This window comes from Crocuta crocuta, unplaced genomic scaffold, assembly GCF_008692635.1.
Source record: "Crocuta crocuta isolate KB4526 unplaced genomic scaffold, BGI_CrCroc_1.0 scaffold18, whole genome shotgun sequence".
In the NCBI taxonomy this organism is placed as follows: domain Eukaryota; kingdom Metazoa; phylum Chordata; class Mammalia; order Carnivora; family Hyaenidae; genus Crocuta; species Crocuta crocuta.
In genome coordinates this window covers 5,015,951-5,035,036 of record NW_027532589.1, presented here as the reverse complement: position 1 = coordinate 5,035,036, position 19,086 = coordinate 5,015,951, and the positions used below count along the sequence as shown (strand labels likewise).

At 44.9% G+C, this 19,086-nt stretch overlaps 1 protein-coding gene across 3 annotated transcripts in view; it reads right to left on the bottom strand.

Moving 5' to 3' along the window:
- Window positions 1–19,086, bottom strand: part of CFAP221 (cilia and flagella associated protein 221) — a 104,199-nt gene that overhangs the window by 63,898 nt on the left and 21,215 nt on the right. For all 3 annotated transcript variants that reach the window (XM_077779614.1, XM_077779616.1, XM_077779615.1), the window contains exon 7: window positions 4,316–4,419. In XM_077779614.1, coding sequence (XP_077635740.1) covers window positions 4,316–4,419 — 104 coding nt within the window. The remainder of the gene's footprint in view (window positions 1–4,315; window positions 4,420–19,086) is intronic.

Genomic DNA, 19,086 nt, shown 5'->3' with positions numbered 1-19,086 from the left:
AAAAAAAAAAAAAAAAAAAAAAAAGACTTAACACTCACTTGCTGTTGAAACCTAAATGGGTAAATGCTGGGGTATGACCAGCACTGTGATGACAGGTCCCGAAGAAGTAGGAATGAATCCAACTGAGACCACGTGCTTGGACTAGGGGTCAAGTCCTTCTGGCCCACCCAGAGTAGGGGTTGGTGCATGGAGGTGCCTTGCACTTTGACAGGTATGGTGCACTGTTTATGGTGTCCTAACACTCGTCCAGGGGGAAGGGAAATTGTTCTTTGCCGAGATGTGCTCCCGGCTGAGTTGCTTATAATCAAAAAGTGTTATATTTGGGTCCAAAGTGAGGGCAGAGGCTCTGGGATTACCCCCAAATCTATATAAAGTTGTCATAAATTTGCATTTCATCAGAAAATGAGAAATATAAAATTATTTCTGAATGGCTGATCTATTCCTCATCATTGGGGAAAAAAGAGAACACAAGCATTAAAACTTTCTGTAAGCATTCAAACTTCCTCGCTCACCTTGCTATTTTATGCCACCATTTACGATTTATATGAATTGCATGCATTCTTCTGAGTGTATGGGAAGCCAGGCGAATGTCCAGGATCTCCAAGTGCTCAGAGTAAACAAATTCAACCTTTTTTTTTTTTTTTTGTGACATGTGGCTGTTCTCCAACACTGATAAGATCATGGCCAAAGGCATGCATTGCTGACTCTTCCAAGATTATCAACAGAGTAGGTCTTCTTGATGTTTTAATTGTATATGATTTCTTGTCGGCGGTATAAAGAAGGTTACAAAATCCTTCACTCCATGTCCCAGTCTCAGAAAGACCTTGGCACCATCAACAGACCCAGCTTCTGACAGCGGTAGTGCACACATGCATCTCCAGGACGCCCAGTGGGCAAATGGCCGGTTGAGTTAAAGTTAGGGGCACTATGTCCGATTCATATATTGTAAATGGAATTAGCTTTATTCAAATTTTTTCATTTGGTAAGCCTGAGCACAAAGTGCCTGGAAGGCATGAATAAATAAATGACGCTTCTAGTTCCTAGAGAAGACCTTGCTTTAGAACCCCATGGACAATGGATATCTCCACTGCCTCTAAAGATGTGCTTAAAACACTGTCTATAACTATACATCCTAACTGTGTAAAATTAGCCCATGTTCTTAGCCTATCGGGGTCCAGTTTATAAAATGGGGGCAATAAGGACTTATGTGATCCATGACTGGCCGACTGTATAAGACCTAGGACTCAGGTAGGATGTCTGGCAAGTCAGAAAAGCCCAGAGCCTGCCTGGGCTCCATGCACCTGACCCGCATTCACTGTCCAGGCAGCCAGGGCTATCTATTCCAGGTGAATGGAAGTCATCAGTAAATCCCGTAGCCTCAAAGATGTGTAGCAGATGCAACAGGATGTTAACAAAATGGGAAACCAAAGCAAGAATATGCCAGAGAGACCAGTGGGTCAGGGAATGCACTTGGCCTCATAAAATGGCTACAGAGGAGGCTGAGTGGTCCAGCCCAGAAGACCTGCTGGTACAGACTCATCAGCAATGCCATCCACATGATGTAGAACATTTAAAATCGTACAGGTGGGACCCCCAAAGTTCAAGAGCCCTGGCTTGCTCACTAATGGCTTTGCTTGCCTCACCCTCCCGACTTTCCTCCTGGTCTCTGTCCTGGACCCACTCCCCCTCAGTATCCTCTGAGTGCCTGGGTACTCAGGGCTCAGTTCTCCATCCACTTCTCTTCTCTAGCCACGCCTCCTCCCCAGGTGACATCACCTCCAGTCCCCCAGCGGTACGTTCCATCAGTACCTCGGTGACATCGAAATAGATGTCCCTAGCTCCTGTCTCTCTCTGGACTCCAAACTGGTATATCCAATGTCATTTCACTTAAAGGAAGAATTTAAAAGATAAGCAACAAACCAAGCACCAGAACAACCGGAAAGCCTACCAGATGGAGCAAAGAGCTCACGGGTCATCCATCTGTCTGAATTATGTAGCTGTACAGCTCATAACCTGAGTGCTCAAGGAAACACCTGCATAATTGTTAAGTTCATGTACACTTGCCATTCATCTGTGCTCAACAATTGCATGTATGTAGTCCTCCGGTTTGGAACAGGCTTTTTGGTAGATTAATATTTCGGATCTTGGGACAATAGTTCTTTGCAGAAGTATGACTTGGCCACAGGAACCTCTAGCTTTCCTCCAGATTCTCCCTTCCTTTTCCTTGCCATTGACACCAGCTTGGTTCAGGCTCTCAAGGCTTACACAACTTCATTCCCAACACAGTGATTTCCCGGCTCCCCGCCCACTCCTGCCTCAGTCACACCGACACACTACAGCTACACTGACCTTCCTGAAAACCAGCCCCTATCACAACTATTCGGAAAGCTCAGTGGTTCCCTTCTGCCTATGGAGCTTAACAGATTTATAGACCATTGGGTGGGGTAGGATCTCATTGGTGAACGTTGACCAGTGATTGCTGGGCTTGCTGAGGAATGCCTGTATCAGAATCACCTGCAGGTGCCTGTTACCAGTACAGAAAAGCAGGCCCTTCCAGAGCAACCTAACACAAGTCACCGGGGCTGGGTTCCTTGGCTTCATAGTTGTCCCAAGTGCTGAATGTCTTGGGCACCACCCTACTCTAAGCCCCATCTGCTGTCTGAGCCTTCAGTGAAGGTGAACTGGCTACTTGATAAGAAACCAATTTCATATTTGAGCATCTCTGATCATGTACCGGGAGCCACGCGGGCCAAGGCCATTCCTTTCTACACCATAGTGATTCTTGCTACTGACACACCTAGCCTGTCTCCAAGACCCTTCTCTAATTGAGCTTCTCCCCCCGCCGCCATCCCCCTTCCTGCCATGACCTGATGCCCTTTCACTGGGATTTATCTGGATCTGTCTTAGCACGTGGCTTTCCGGGACAGTCCCAGAGGTCCAGTGTGGTCCGATGGCCCGGGGGGAAGAGGGTTCCCTCCTCTTTCTTGCCATAACCTCTAAGGAGAGTGTGGACTAAGATCGCAGGAGCTAGCTCACTTTACCAACTGACCTCGTGTGTCAAGTTTTTATAACCTCTTTAGAGGTAAGGCAAAAATTCAGTTTGTATGTCATGAAGCACTGCACAGACTTTGGAACCAGAATGACTGCTTTCAAGCCCCACCTTTGCCACTTACTACTGAGTGTCCCTCAGTAGTGGATAAGTTGTTTAAACACTTGGCACCTCATTTCTATGTCTATAAAATGGAAATAATAATTATATCAACCTTACCTGGTCGTGGAGCAGATTACATGTACCGGTACATACACATATATGAAATGTATCTATACCTATCACTTAGAACAGTGCCCAGCATATAATAGTCACTAACAAAGGATTACTATTATTATTCTACCAAAAAGCTTATAGTGAGAACATCAACTCTCATTAAAAGCAGAAATATCATCTTGTTTAGTACAATTTTGGTAAGCACTTATTCTCTCTTCTTTTTAAAGCCTAAAAATAATAAAGCTCCTCTCTGGAAAGAGAATCAGGTCCTGTTTTTTGCCATGTAAGTGGTAAAGCTATGCTGCATTTCAAAAATCTCAGAATGGCTCCTGCTTCTCTAGGAAAGAAATCTATATACGTTTCGTAATTTAGAAGCAATTCAACATTTCTACTTTGAACATTCATCCATGCACTTGCAATCAGGAAATTAATGGATCCCTACCCAGACATTAAAAAACAAAACTATTTTAGTGTTCGCAGCAGACTGCGGTGGACAGATTTTTAAGCCCAGACCCAAACATCAAGAGACAGAAGCTGGGAAGCAGAAATCACTTCAGATGCAGACTGCACTTTCAAAAAGCCCTGAGCAGTGTCAGGATCTGTGTCAAAGACGGACTGGCCACGCCACACGTGGGGCAAATTCACAAGAGCCTTCAATAACATTCCAAATGCTTGGTAAGAAACAATATTCCCATTTTAATTGAAACGGAGTGAAAAGGTGAATGCAAATCCAAGGATATACCAAGAGCCAAAATGAGAATAGGAATGGGTTCATTTCCAACTTCAAGTTTTGATCTTGAAAGAGATTCACCTGGACGCTACTACAAATTATCTACATGATCCAAATGACCCAGAAGTGTCCTCATTCTCCAGTATCCAATCCCGATTTTCCATGAGTCAGGCACGTCAAACTTGCTATCGCTACACATGTGAAAATACAGTATTCAAAAGAAGATTATTCTCTTTTATAACTTGAGACCCACTCTCCAAATCCTCTCTGCTCTGAGAACTCTGAGGAAATTGGAAACTTGAAATCTTGATTCTCCTTACCTGATATCGGGTCAACAGTAAAGGCTTCATGAGACTGAATCAAAGTGATATGAAATTCGAAATCTATAGGACAGCTGCACTGTAAAGGGATAACGTATTTTTTGCTGCAAAAAAAAAAAAAAAGGAAAAAATTTTCTTGTTAACTAGTTCTTTTGATATCAAGGAACAGAGACTCAAGTTACATAATAAAGAACCACAAAAGGGGTGCCTGGGTGGCTCAGTTGGTTAAGCATCTGACTTTGGCTCAGATCATGATCTCATGGTCTGTGAGTTCGAGCCCCACAAAGGGCTCAGGGCTCAGTGCTGACAGCTCAGAGCCTGGAGCCTGCTTCCGTTTCTGTGTCTCCCTCTTCCCTCTGCCCCTCCTCCACTCATGTTCTGTCTCTGTCTCTTGTCTCTCTCTCTCAAAAATAAACATTAAAATTTTTTTAAAAGAGCCACAACAGTGACCATAGTCAGCGTGGTTGTAGTAATTCCTGGGTGCCAGCTACTGTACACATTTCCCAGACGCTAACTCTTCTGATCACACGAGGTGGTACTGTGATCATCCCCACCCACAGACAAGGCTCAGAGAGGACAAGTGTCCTGTCCGAGGTGACATGGCTAGTTAGTGGCAGAACCGAGATTCAAGGCAGGTCAACTGTGCCATTTCCACACTCTGAATACCTCTGTCCTCGCTGCCTCTCTGGTACCTGTGGGTTCATCCTGTGGACACTCAGTCACAGGGAAAGGGCTTCTCTGCCACACAAGGGGCCCCAGGGAACCTAGGCAACACTGAATGGGCAGGCCTTACACAAAGAACCCTGGGAAGCTCCCGGCCTTTGCAGAGCTTCGACCTAGACCGTGTTGAAGAAGCCACACTTCCGGCTGTGTGTGAAGGAAACACGCCAGAGACTGTTGGGTAAGAAGGGCAAACAAGCAGTAGAGGCACCTGGAGAGGGTGAGTGAATTCAGTAATGCTCCCTCAGCCAAGACCAGCCCAGCTGCTGACTGGGCCTGAGATTGTCCCTTAGGGGACTACAGGAGTCGCTCCGGCTGTGCCATCGCTGAGAGCCCAAGTTTCTCCTCATGTCCTCTTCTCTGTCAGGTGGGCCAGTTTGGGAGATGAGCGAGGCACGGAGCAACCAAGTTCGCTACTGGTCCCCGGGCATCCTATGGATGCAGAGCTGGGCCGGGTTATCAGGGCCCCTTTCAGCAGCTGGACCTTGAGCCCTTCCACTAAGAGACTCAGCCCTGCCCTCTATCCCCAGCCTTTCTTTCTGCCTCCTCCCTTCTCTACCTGGTAACTCCCAGGCCCTCTCAGGCCATCTTGCCCTCCTACCCAGTGGTTGGTCCTTACTTCTTAAGCTTTCGACGAGAGCCTTCCTGCCCACCCCACTTCTCCCTCACGTCTCCCAGTCCTGGGAGAATATGACTGTAGTCGGGGTACGCCCCGGCCAGGCCAGCTAGTGTGCTGCCTTCTGGGCGGTGCCCACCCCAGAAAGGTCTTTCTCATCAGGACCCACTTCCTTACCTGCCCAGCGCCAGTCTACCTGGGAGACTCTAGGTCCTATGAAGGGCAGAACGGAGTCTATGTGCTTCTCCAGCACAACCTCAACTAATTCCAGGCTCCTGCACAGGCCGAACACCCAACAAACACTTGTTGGAGCCAAGTACAATAACTCTTTTTCAGTAATTCTGGGAATACAGTATATAGTTCAAATGTGGTCTTAAAAACTATGCCACGAGGGGCACCTGGGCGGCTCAGTTGGTTAGGCAGACAACTCTTGATTTTAGCCCAGGTCATGATCTCATGGTTCGGGGGTTCGAGCCCCATGTCAGGCTCTACACTGACAGTGTGGAGCCTGCTTGGGATTCTGTCTGCCTCTCTTTCTGCGCCCCCCCGCCCCGCCCCTTGCTCTCTCTCAAAATAAATAAAAATAAACTTTAAAAAAATTATGCCACGAATGTTTTTACTTGGGTTTAAGTTCATTACCTTTTAAAATTTCTGGAATATCTCAAATGTAAAGAAAAATATAGAGGATAATATAATAGAGGTCCCTCGGGGTGTCTGAGTGGCTCAGTCGATGAAATGACCGACTTCTACTCAAGTCATGATCTCGTGGTCCGTGGGTTCGAGCCCCACATCGGCCTCTGTGCTGACAGCTCAAGAGCCTGGAGCCTACTTCAGATTCTGTGTTTCCCTCTCTGCCTGCCCCTCCCCTGCTCATTCCCTCTCTCTCTCTCTCTAAAAAATAAATAAACATTAAAAAAATAGAGGTCCCTTTATCCACTGTCAAGCTCTCAAATCTTCTGCTTTGGGTAAATCAGTGTTTTATTTTTAAAGAAATGAAACACTGCAGAACACTAGAAGCCCCCCGCACACCTCTCCCCTCTCCTCTACTTCATTTTTCTCCAGGGGTGATCCCTACCTTGTTTCCACTGTCTACCATCCTCACGCATTTTTATAACATGGCCACGTGGGTATGTACTCACAGAATATATAATACTGCATTACTTGTTTTCAACAACGTCATTCCAAAACTTTGCTAATGTTCAATACCATCAAAATCTATCCATGACCCACACTTTTGAACCATGATACATGAAGTCCTGTTCGTTCATTTCACTAGTGATGACTATTCTAGTGCATTACTATGTCACCCCTGTTTACTCTCTTTACACCCCTGTAACTCTCTCGCTAAAGGGCACTTAGGTTGTTGGCACACTTTCCACTATGGGAACGCGGCGGTGACAATCCTTGTGTGCGACTCACGCATCTGTACCAGAGCTACTCCAGGTACGATGGACAGGTGGAATTGCTGGTTAGTAGCAAAGAAAAATTAGCAGCTTTACTGGAGATAGTCACCATGCTCTCCCAAGCCCTTTTACTGATATCTACCTCCACGAGCAGCCTAGGAAAGTTCCTCTCACTTACCAAGACAGGATTTTCAGGCATTTTAACTCCTCCCGGCCCAATGGGGGTGAAGCAGTATCTCATTTTATTTCCACGTTCATTTCTTTGAGGCTGAACTTCTATTTATATGCAGCCATTTGGGTTTCCTCGCCTAGGGACTATCTGCACGGACCCTTTGCCTATTTTCCTATGAAGTCATTCTGTTCTCTTGTTAATCTGTAACTTCTAGATATTAATTTTGTTGATTATATCTAGTGATATAAATTCAAGACCAGGATCATTATACAGAGTAATCTCTTCAGCCAGCAGTGAGATGAACTCTTCATCGGTTCTCTACCAGACTCATAAATTCTGACCTCGGTCAGGCTCTCGAGAAGCACACAGTCCATCTTATCTCTCTGAGGTGCTTCCTAATTCTGAAACACAGGGCACATACGGGTCATTACATTTTCAAGGCAATTTGCCCTGAATAGACACTCGGGCCCCACTGAGCATCAGGTGACCCACAGCATTGGGGAGAGAAAACCAACAGCACAAGTTACATATGCCCCTTAAGAAGTGGGCAGCCTTGGGGCGCCTGGGTGGCTCAATTGGTTGAGCATCTGACTCTTGATTTCGGCTCAAGTCATGATCTCACAGTTCGTGGGATGGAGCCCCACATCGTGCTCTGCACTGATAGTGCAGAGCCTGCTTGGGATTCTGTCTGTCTGTCTGTCTCTCTCTCTCTCTCTCTCTGCCTCTCCCCTGGTCATGCTCTTTCTCAAAATAAATAAACAAATAAATAAACATTAAAAAAAAAAAAAGAGTGAGTAGCCTTGGGTGATGGTCAATGTGAAGTCTAAATTGCTCAGACATGGTCTATGAAGACCATGCCAGTGATTCCCACAGCCACATGAGCTGGATGGGGCTCCGGGCGTCAACCCCATCACCTACACAGAGCTGCCCAGTGAGGTAAAGCAGGCTGCTCGAGAGTCTTCTGCTAAAAGCTGCCTGTTTGCATTTTCTGAACTAAACACACACACACACACACACACACACACACACACACACACAGACTGGCAGGGCTTTTATACATGCCCAATTTAAAGTTAATTTTAGAGCTCTGATAATTCCCACAGAAAAGGTGTATGGGTATTTGTTCAGTGATGATTACACGAAGCCAAGTTCCTGATGCATTAACCAGCCTGGAAAAACAAACAATTCCTTAAGGGCACAGAATTCCAAGTGCCCTGGTTCTGAAGGGGACATCGCAGTGCAAGCAATACATAATCCGCATTTGTTCTTACTGCAGCTCATCCCGTGGATGTTGAATTCACATGGATGGCCACCAGAGTGGCACCGTAAGTCAAGGACGGTCTGGATGAATTTGGGTCACAAAGAATTTTGCCACACATAAAGTTTAGTTTATTTGGAAATTTTTCACATTCGAAAACCACAGAAGCCCATTAGATTCTAAGGGGACTTAGAAATTCTACACTAAATTCCTACACTAAATACCATTAAAACCATAAAACAGACTCTTAACTATAGAGAAACAAACTGAGGGTTGCTGGAGGGGAGGTGAGTGAGGGGGAGGATGGGTTAAATGGGTGATGGGGATTAAGGAGGCTCTTGTGATGAGCACGGGGTTTTGTCTGTAAGTGATGTACCTCTAAATGCGACTCCTGAAACTAATATTACACTGTATGCTACTAACTGGAATTTAAACGAAAACTTGAAATAAACAAAAACAGAAAACTGATCTACACTAAAGAAACATGAATAAATATACGTATCTAAAAATTTTTTAGTGTTTATTTTTGAGAGAGAGAGACAAACAGAGCATGAGAGGGAGAGGGGCAGAGAGAGAGGGAGACACAGAATCTGAAGCAGGCTCCAGGCTCTGGGCTGTCCGCACAGAGCCCGATGCAGGGCTTGAACCCTAGAACTATGAAATCATGACCTGAGCCAAAGTCAGATGCTTAACCAACTGAGCCCCCTAGGCCCCCCTACATATCCTCTGCCTGTGGTTCCTCACGCACAAAGAGGATCCTGAATTCTCCTGTAACTTCTAGGAAGCGGCCGGTTAAAATATCAAAGCAGATAGCAGTTAATACTTTTGAAGTTAACCACAACTTTTATCCCTGTTACTTTGTTATTTAAACATTTTATCAGTTATGCTAAGTCTCTGTATAAATATATGTTAAGTTCTTTAAAAGGGTATATAAAAATATGTCAAGTACTTTAAAAGAATTATTCCCTATTTTGTGGCACCTGGGTGGCTCAGTCAGTTAAGCATTTGACTCTTTTTTAAAAATTTATTGTCAAATTGGTTTCCATACGACACCCAGGGCTCATCCCAACAAGTGCCCTCCTCCATGCCCACCACCCACTTTCCCCTCTCCCTCAACCCCCATCTACCCTCAGTGTGTTCTCAGTCTGTAAGAGTCTCTTATGGTTTAAGCATTTGACTCTTGATTTGGGCTCAGGTCATGATCTCATGGTTTGTGGGTTCAATTCCTATATCAGGCTGGGCACTGATAGTGTGGAGCCTGCTTGGGATTCTCTCTGCTCCCCCAACCCCGCTCATACTCTGTCTCTCTGTCTCTGTCTCTCTCTCTGTCTCTCTCTCTCTCTCTCTCAAAAATAAATAAACATTAAAAAATTTTTAGAAGGCATTTCCTTTAATCATCCCATCAGCAAGAGAAGCCTAGAAAATTCCAAGACCTTTCATCATATGTTACCAGCCTCCTCTAAAGCATTGCTATGCACACAGAGACAAAAGAAGAAATCTGGGGGCTGATTGGTTATTTTTCTTTAAGCTTTAGGTGTAAATTGTTATATTCACAATGTGATCCCTGAAACAGAAAGAAATCAGACAACATGATGAATTGCCTGATAAACCAGACCTCCCCAACCCCCCAAAACAAACTGGCCACAATTTGAAAAGATATAAAGAGTTGAGGGTAAATTACATTTCAAATGTCAAAGCATGCCCTTTCATCTAAGATAATTTATGTTCTTATGAACTTTCATGTGCTGCTTATCTTATTTTCAAAGACACAATTAATCTCACTGGGATTAGAGCCCCAAACCAGAAGCACAGTGGACCCATGTCTTTAATGATGTAGTCAAGTAAAGACCAGCACAAATTTCCATAGAGAAATGCTCAAGTAGTGGGCATTTAAGTATTTTTTACGCCTAGAGAATTAAACACCACCCTCCTTTTAGCCTAAGCTTAGACCAGAATTGGAGGAAAAGAACAAGAGTCAAAGAATCAATCGGGGGGCGGGGGGGTTCAATGTCTTTGTCTTGCTGGCCTGGCCTTTGAGCTCCTTTCTTGCCTTCAGTTCAAGTCTTTCCTCAACCTAATTACTTAGTCTTCCCTGTTGGTAAAACCCCCACTCCCTGCCCTCATTCATGGCTCTGCAGTATAGGAAAAGGTGCAACACTAGGGAAAAATCAGAATTAAATGAGGTCACCTCTGTCTTCTTGGTAAAAGAAGTTAAGGCATTTCTCCAGGGGCTGGAATGGAACTGAATTCGGAAAAAGTTCCAGGTGACCATGACATGTGATCTGCCATCTGCAGAGATAATATGTGCCCTACTCAAATTAAAAAAAACAAAAAACAAAAAACACTTAAGGGGCACCTGAGTGGCTCGGTTGGTTAGGCGTCTGACTTCGGCTCAGGTCATAATCTCGCAGTCCGTGAGTTCCAACCCCGCGTCAGGCTCTGTGCTGACAGCTCAGAGCCTGAAGCCTGCTTGGGATTCTGTGTCTCCCTCTCTCTGCCCCTCCCCTGCTCATGCTCGCTCTCCACACCCCCAGACCCTGGGAGCCTCCATTTCTTCCACTCTCTGTCTCTGCCTATGCCTGCTCCAAGTACCTCCTATAAGTGATCTCATATATATATAAAACCTTTTAAAACCTAAACATTAACTTCACTTTAGAATGAGAAGGACAAATACCATATGTCTGCACATATAGGAGGATTAGGAGGAACTTAACGGAGGACCATGGGGGAGAAGAAGGGGGGAAATAGTGGGGGAGAGGGAGGGAGGCAAACCATGAGAGACTCTTGAATGCTGAGAACAAACTGAGGGCAGATGGGAGTGGGGAGGATGGGAAGGGGGTGATGGGCATGGAGGAGGGCACTTGTGGGGATGAGCACTGGGTGGTATATGGAAACCAACTTGACAATAAACTGTTTAAAAAAAAAAAGAATGAGAGTATTTGGTTACATAAGAAATATGAGAGAAAACTGCACCTCGCAACCCACCAGAGTTGCAGATGGCGTGGGATAATATGGGGTAAGGAAGGGAATTCAGGGGTGGCTCCTCTGAGTCAGAGCAGGGCCTGTGGCCCAGAGACCAGGGACATCTGGCATCGAGCAGAGAGTCACATTCAAGGAAAAGGAAGCAACTAAATCGAGACATGGAGGGAGATGAAAAGCCTCCTGCAGACTGATTTCTCCTTTTGTTGAGAGAAATGCAGCGTTTATCTGGAGAAGATAAGAGGATACACTAAAAACTACCTTTTCTACTTTTATTTTTTTTTTTAAATATTTTTATTTATTTCTAGGAGAGAGAGAGAGAGAGAGACAGCGTGAGCAGGGGAGGGTCAGAGAGAGAGAGGGAAACGCAGACTCTGAAACAGGCTCCAGGCTCTGAGCTGCCAGTCAGCACAGACCCCGACGCGGGGCTCGAACCCACGAACCGCGAGATCATGACCTAAGCGAAAGTCGGATGCCTAACCGACTAAGCCACCCAGGCGCCCCCTTTTCTCCTTTTAGAATAGAGGGCAGAAGAACCACGTGCCAACTGTGTTCAAAACACACTTCCTCCGAGCTGAGTGCCCTGTCCTGTCTGGCCTGACACGGCCACCAGGGCCCCAGGCTGTCAGCTTACAGTCTTGTGGCTTCCCCACCAGCAATTACTAGGAGAAAAAGCTAATTTGGGAGAGGAACAAGAAATGAATGTCTAAAGCCAAGCAACTTAAATTCAAATAATATGGGTCTTGAAATGGTATTCCAATTCTTCCGAAGAAATTGGGGGCATATTTAAGAGAAAGCAACTATTTAAGAAAAAAGCATCGCCATCCAGTTGGCTGGTTGCTAGTTGCTCTGTTCTAAATCCTTTGGCAAGCATTAGATCATCACATTTTAGACATCACATTAAAAGTGTGCTCACGCGCATGTGTGTGCATGGGTGTGCGCGTGCGTGTGGGCCTGCATGTGCGGGTATCACAAACCTTTGAGGCAGAGCATGGAGAGCAACAGCAGTGGTGACTGGATGCGGCTGCTTGGATAGTGTTGGGTGTGAGATGTGACAGCTACATAAGTCAAGCAAGGAGGGGGAGTGCTCAAAAAAACTTTCGGTTTAGGGTAGCTCTCCGGACCAAAAACTCTCCACAGGAAGTGCTTTGGGCAGGCAAGGCAACTCCTTGTAGTGTATTATTAAATATCAGAATTAGGAGCTGGCCCATGACTATTTTTTGCAGAATTTAAAATGTAGAACATCTGGAGTGCCTGGGTGGCTCAGTCGGTTGGGTGTCCAACTCTTTTTTTTTAATGTTTTACTTATTTCTAGGAGAGAGAGAGAGAGAGAGAGAGAGAGAGAGAGAGCGTGAGCAGGGGAGGGCCAGAGAGAGAGGGAGACACAGACTCTGAAATAGGCTGCAGGCTCTGAGCTGGCAGTCAGCAGAGAGCCCGATGCGGGGCTCGAACCCATGAACCGCGAGATCATGACCGAAGCGAAAGTCGGGACGCTTAACCGACTAAGCCACCCAGGCGACCCCCAACTCTTGATATATACTCAGGTCCTGATCTTGCAGTCATGGGATTGGACCCATGTCAGGCTCCACGCTGAGCAAAGAGCCTGCTGAGGATTCTCCGTCTCTCCCTCTCTCACTCTACCCCTCCCCAGCACCTATGCGCATGTGCGTGCATGTGCCCGCACTCTCAAAACAAATAAACATTAAAATAAATAAAATGTTGGGGCGCCTGTGTGGCTTAGGCAGTTGGGCATCCAACTTTGGCTCAGGTCACGATCTCACGGTTCATGAGTTTGAGCCCCCATCGGGCTCACTGCCGTCATCACAGAGCCCGCTTCTTCAGATCATCTGTGCCCCTCTCTCTCAGAAATAAAAAAGAAACATTAAAAATATTAAAATGTTCTACATTTTACTTCTTTATTTTTTTAAGTGACTTCACACCCAGCGCTGGGCTTGAACTCCCGACCATGAGGTCAAGACCTGAGCTGAGATCAAGCACTGGACGCTTAACTGACTGAGCCACCCAGGTACCCCTAAAATGTAGAACACTTTCAAGTTCTTACTGCTTAGTCCGTGACACTAGCTTGGTAGTTTCACATAAGTCACAACATTTATATACTATGGAGTTTAAGGAATCATTCCAAAGACTACAGAGAGGACCCTAAGCCACAGAAACACTCCGTCTTTAGTTACTGCCCCTGATGCACACATTCATTTGCTCCCAGTGCTGGTGGTACATTTGTTCCGCTCCATCCCCAAGCCCCATCCAAACCAAGCAAGTGGTTTTCCAAGTAAATCTGTATAAAAACTAAGGGAGAAAAGCAGAGTATTACAATTTCCAAGCTGGGCTTCAATAAGGTCAATATTGCTTTCCCCATTTTCAGTTCTCTAGAATTTCTAGCACTTTCTCCAGGCGTCAGAAGTCTACGTTTCAACATTTTGTGAGAAAAACTTGAAGAAAAATAATTTAGGCCTTCCATTGACAGTTCCCTTTGTTGAAAGTCTCGAGTGGGTTCCCATGTCTGCTGAACAAAAGGCGGAAGCATTTTATGCCCTTTCATGATTAATACAGACCCCTATGGTTTAGGGGTGGGGTGATTTTCTTTTCCTGCTGAAATTCATAGAGACTGGGTCAAGATATTAAGTCAGCAAAGGGATATTAAATCAAAGCAATTTTAACTGTAAACTGTGGTAGAATATTTCATACAGTAAATATTTAGGCTGTTAAGTGATGGCCATTTTTAAAAATCTGAATATCAATTTTGAAGCAATTTTCAAATATAGGTCCATGACTGCTCAATAAACCCAAGTAGGGGCCGAAATAAGTGAAAGCACAAGGGTGTCAATGAGCCCAAGTCGCCTTCGTCAGAATGTGTCTATAAAATCAAGTCAGCTCTGACTTTGGGATTTGAGAAACGAGTCCCTGGAGTGAGTAAGGAGTGTGTTGCCCTGGATGAGCTGAGAAATGGGAATTGTTCTCTTTGGGTAAGGAGGGCTTCAAAAGACCCTTCTGCAGATCTGGCCATGTGTAGCAACATGGATGGACCTTGAGGGTGTTATGCTGAGTGAAATAAGTCAGGCAGAGAAGGATAGCTACCATATGTTTGTTCATATAGGAGGATTAGGAAGAACTTAACGGAAGACCATGGGGGAGAAGAAAGGGGGAAATAGTCGGGGAGAGGGAGGGAGGCAAACCACTAGAGCCTCTTGAATGCTGAGAACAAACTGAGGACTGATGGGTGTTGGGGGGAGGGGGAGATGGGCATGGAGGAGGGCACTTGTGTGGATGAGCACGGGGTGTTGTATGGAAACCAACTTGACAATAAACTATTTATTTAAAAAAAAAAGACCCTTCTGCGGATCAATTCTATAGTCACTCTGACACCCTCTTTCTAATCCAGGTATAGCTGGTGGGTGGGCCCTTTACATAGAGGCTCATTCCTGGCACAGTTTGAAAAAGGACCCAACTGCTGTCTATGCAGTGCACCCACAGGGTCGATCTTTCCCGCCAGTGCTGGTTTAAGGATGCACCTTCGCCTGTGGCCCGGATGCTTTCAGCTCTAGGGCAGTGAGAAGACTAGGTGTCATTCAGTCATCCTAGTCTGACCTTGGCCATTCCCATGCTTTCTAAAAGGAGGCATGAGGGTCAGTTCCTATGGAAAAGCACCCTTTGGTAAATTCTTAAACTTATATAAAAGTTCCAGAGACTAAAATATCCTGGCTTTGGAATGGTGTGGCCAGGGGCCAGTTCTACCAGTGTTGTTAATGGGAGCCTTTGGTCTACACAGCATCTGTATCACAGAGATAAACTCAGAGTTCCACTTGCTTTAGAGCAGCATGACTGCTTTGCCTACGGCAAGGTCCAGAGTGGAAAATGGGAAGTGACAGGGAATGCAGGAGAGGACCCAGGTGACTTTGGCTAGTCTATAGCACACTAGCCAAACAGTCAACTGAGTCAGCTTGGGGCATGGAAGATCAGTTGATGCCCCATGGAGAGATCAACTGGTCACTGACAGGGTTTGTTCCAGATTTCAACCTGTTATTTGGGTACCAGGTAGGCGCCGCTAGAGAAACCACAGACTCTGACGAATTAATATGGCTTGTTTACAACCACAAGAATGGAAAGGTACTAAATCTCAGCACCTAAGAGTAGCATGCTCTTGTTGACTTGTGTATATAGGAAGCGGAGAACCACATTTTATGGACAGCACTCTCAACGATATGACGTGATCACAGGATTTAATCAGCCATGGTTAGACTAGCTACAAAGCAGAATTTCTAACTACAAAATGGAAAGAGAGCTGAAAGTCCTCTGCGCCCCAGTGTTTGATTTAGAGATGCTGGACAGGACCCGGAATGCAACTTTTGGTTTACAGAAGCTGTCAAAATACGTTTTACCAGATCGTGAGCCACCACGGTTGTGTACGGGTAGCTGGCAAAGGTCCCCGTGAGATTTTATCCCAGCAAGGGACATTTACAACCATCAAATCCAGCCAGTGGAAATAGGTTTGATGAATATATGCAAATCTACTTCATGACCTTGTGGAAAATGTGCTGAAGGCTATCCAGTCCTCAGAGAGGCGCTACCCAGTCCGGACTTGCTGCTCCCCAGAAGCAACCTCAAAGTGAGAAAGCAAACTTGGTGGTGTTAAATGCAGACCTTGTGATTTCTAGCCATTTCGTCTGAATTGATTCAATATGCAAAGGGCAAACATATCCTCTGAGTCTGCCTTCTGTTGGATTCGTGTTTTCTTATCATCTTTGTCTTTCTGCATAATGGACAGTAATGTTTCTGTAGCTGTAGAAACGGCTGCTTTACTCTGACCTTTAGAAACACAAGTGCCCGCTAGAACTCTCACACATTGCTGGTAGAAATTAAAAATGGTGCAGTCACTTTGGAAATTAGTTCCGCAATTCCTCGAACACACAGAGTTACATATATCCTACGTATAACTGCACTCCTAGGTATACACCTAACACAACTAAGTACACGTGGCCACATAAAAACATACACACAGGGTTCACAGCAGCATTGTTCAAAAAGTGGACAACAATCAATAGCCATCAACTGATGAAGGGATAAATAAAATGTGGTACAGGCACACAACGGAATATTACTTGGCAATAAAAATGAATGAAGTACTGATACATGCCCTAAGTTAGATGAAACCGGGAAACATGACACTAAGTGAAAGAAGTCAGTAACTGAAGACCACGTAATATATGCTGCCATCAATATGAATGTCCATAATGGGCAAATTTATAGAGACAGGAAGTCAGTTAAGAATTTGCTTGAGGGGCGCCTGAGTGGTGCCATCAGTTAAGCATCCAACTTCGGGTCAGGTCATGATTTGGTAGTTCATGAGCTTGAGTCCCATGTCAGGCTCTGTGCTGACAGCTCAGAGCCTGGAGCCTGCTTCAGATTCTGTGTCTCCCTCTCTTTATGCCCCACCCCCACTCATGCTTTGTCTCTCTCTTTCAAAAATAAACAAACACTAAAAAAAAATAAGAAGAATAAACTATTTAAAAAAATAAATAAATAAACCTTAAAAATACATAAATAAATAAAGCATTTAAACTTAAAAAAAGAAGAAGAAGAAGAAGGAGAGTTTGCTTGAGACTAGTTGAGGAAGTTTCAGGGGAAAATGAAGAGTGGGTAGTGGGTTTCCTTTTGGGGTAATGAAAATGTTCTAAAATTAATTACGGTTATGGTCACATATACTAAAAACTATTGAACTGTATATTTTATTTTATTTTTTATTTATTTTTTAAAATGCTTATTTATTTATTTTGAGACAGAGAGCTGGAGAGTGAGTGGGAGAGGGACAGAGAGAGAGGGAGAGACAGAGAATCTCAAGCAGGCTCCTCACAGAGCCCGACATGGGGCTTGAACTTGTGAACCATGAGATCATGACCTGAGCCGAAACCAAGAGTCAGATGCTTAACCAACTAAGCCATCCAGATGCCCATGAACTACACATTTTAAATTAGTAAGTTTTATGATATGCGAATTATATCTCAATAAAACTTTTTTTTTTTGTAAGTATAAATGCCAAGAGAAAAGAGCTTCTGCTCCTGGACTTACAGCCACACCCTCCTCCCTGCCCTGCCCCTCTGTGCACTTGCCGTTGGGTCACTCTCGCCAGCCGGGCACAGTGCCTGTCCCCACTGTTCTGGAGCTTCGCACAAGCCCCTCAGCTGCTAGCCCAGCCTCTCAGTGTTGGAAGCCCACCTTCAACTTGGCCGCCACCTTCCTACTCCAAGCTTCTCATTCCAATTCCTCTATTGGAAAGCCAACCCATCTGGGTCTCATGGGTGCATAATTTAGATAAAAATCTCTTGGGCGATGATGATGATGGTGGTGATGATGATGGTGATAGCTAATATAAATCAGTAGCTATATGCTCAGCTCAGTAGCTATATGTTCTTACTACTAGTATTAAAAGCTTACAAATGTTGTTAAACTATTAATAGGTTCTACTTTAACGTGTTTAATCCTCAGAACAATTTTAAGAGGTAGAGACTCCTACAAATGGTATTTTATGGATGAAGATTCTAAGCGGCAGAGAGAGACTGTCATTTGTCTGGGTCACACAGCCATCACGAAGCAGAGCCTGGACTGGATTGCAGACAGAATGGCTCCAGAGCCATTAGTGGGTCTATGCTGTTAAACCCGACACTCTGTCGCTTTGTCTCCTGTCCAGTTTGTTTTTATTGCAAGTCCTCATCGGCCAGTCACATAACAAAAATGAGTGAAGAAGGCTGCATGTGAGGCGAGAAGGAGTGGTGGGACTGCGGTGAGCTGGCAAAGGCATTGCTCTCTAAAGAGGCGGCTTCATGGGTGCCTGGGTGGCTCTATCGGTTAAGCGTCTGGCTCTAGATTTTGGCTCAGGTCATGATCTCACGGTTCATGAGATTGAGCCCCACATCAGGATCTGTGCTGACAGTGAGGAGTCTGCTTGGGATCCTCTCTCTCCCTCTTTGCCTGCCTCTCAATCTTTCTCTAAGTAAATAAATAAACTTTAAAAAAAAATAAAGAAGCAGCTTCTATTTTATCATTGAACTAACTGTGAGCATGCAGGACTATGGGCCCAGTATGGCTGGTTCTTTTTCTTTTTCTTTTTAATGCATTTTAAACGTTTACTTATTATTGAGAGAGACTGAGAGCATGAGTAGGGGAGGGGCAGAGAGAGAGGGAGACAGGATCTGAAGCAGGCTCCAAGCTGACAGCAGTGAGCCCATGAGAGGTTTGAGCTCATGAATCGTGAGATCATGCCCTGAGCTGAAGTTGGATGCTTAACCAACTGAGCCACCCAAAAAAAAAAGAGCAAGTAAAAAATCTAAATTTTTACATGAAATCTTTTGATTGTTAAATGTTGACAGCGAATTCAAGGTTTAAAAAGGCAAAATGAAACTGCGGGCCACCACAGTCTGGATGAAACCAAACAGGTCAGCAATTTAGTTAAATCAGAAGCTACAAATCGGGGGTCAGCAGGCCAAATTCAGAGTGGACGGATGAATGAACGAATGGATGAATGAATGAATGGACAAATGAATGAAAGAGTGGATGAATGAATGAATGGATGCATGGATGACTGACTGAATGAATGGATGAATGAATGAA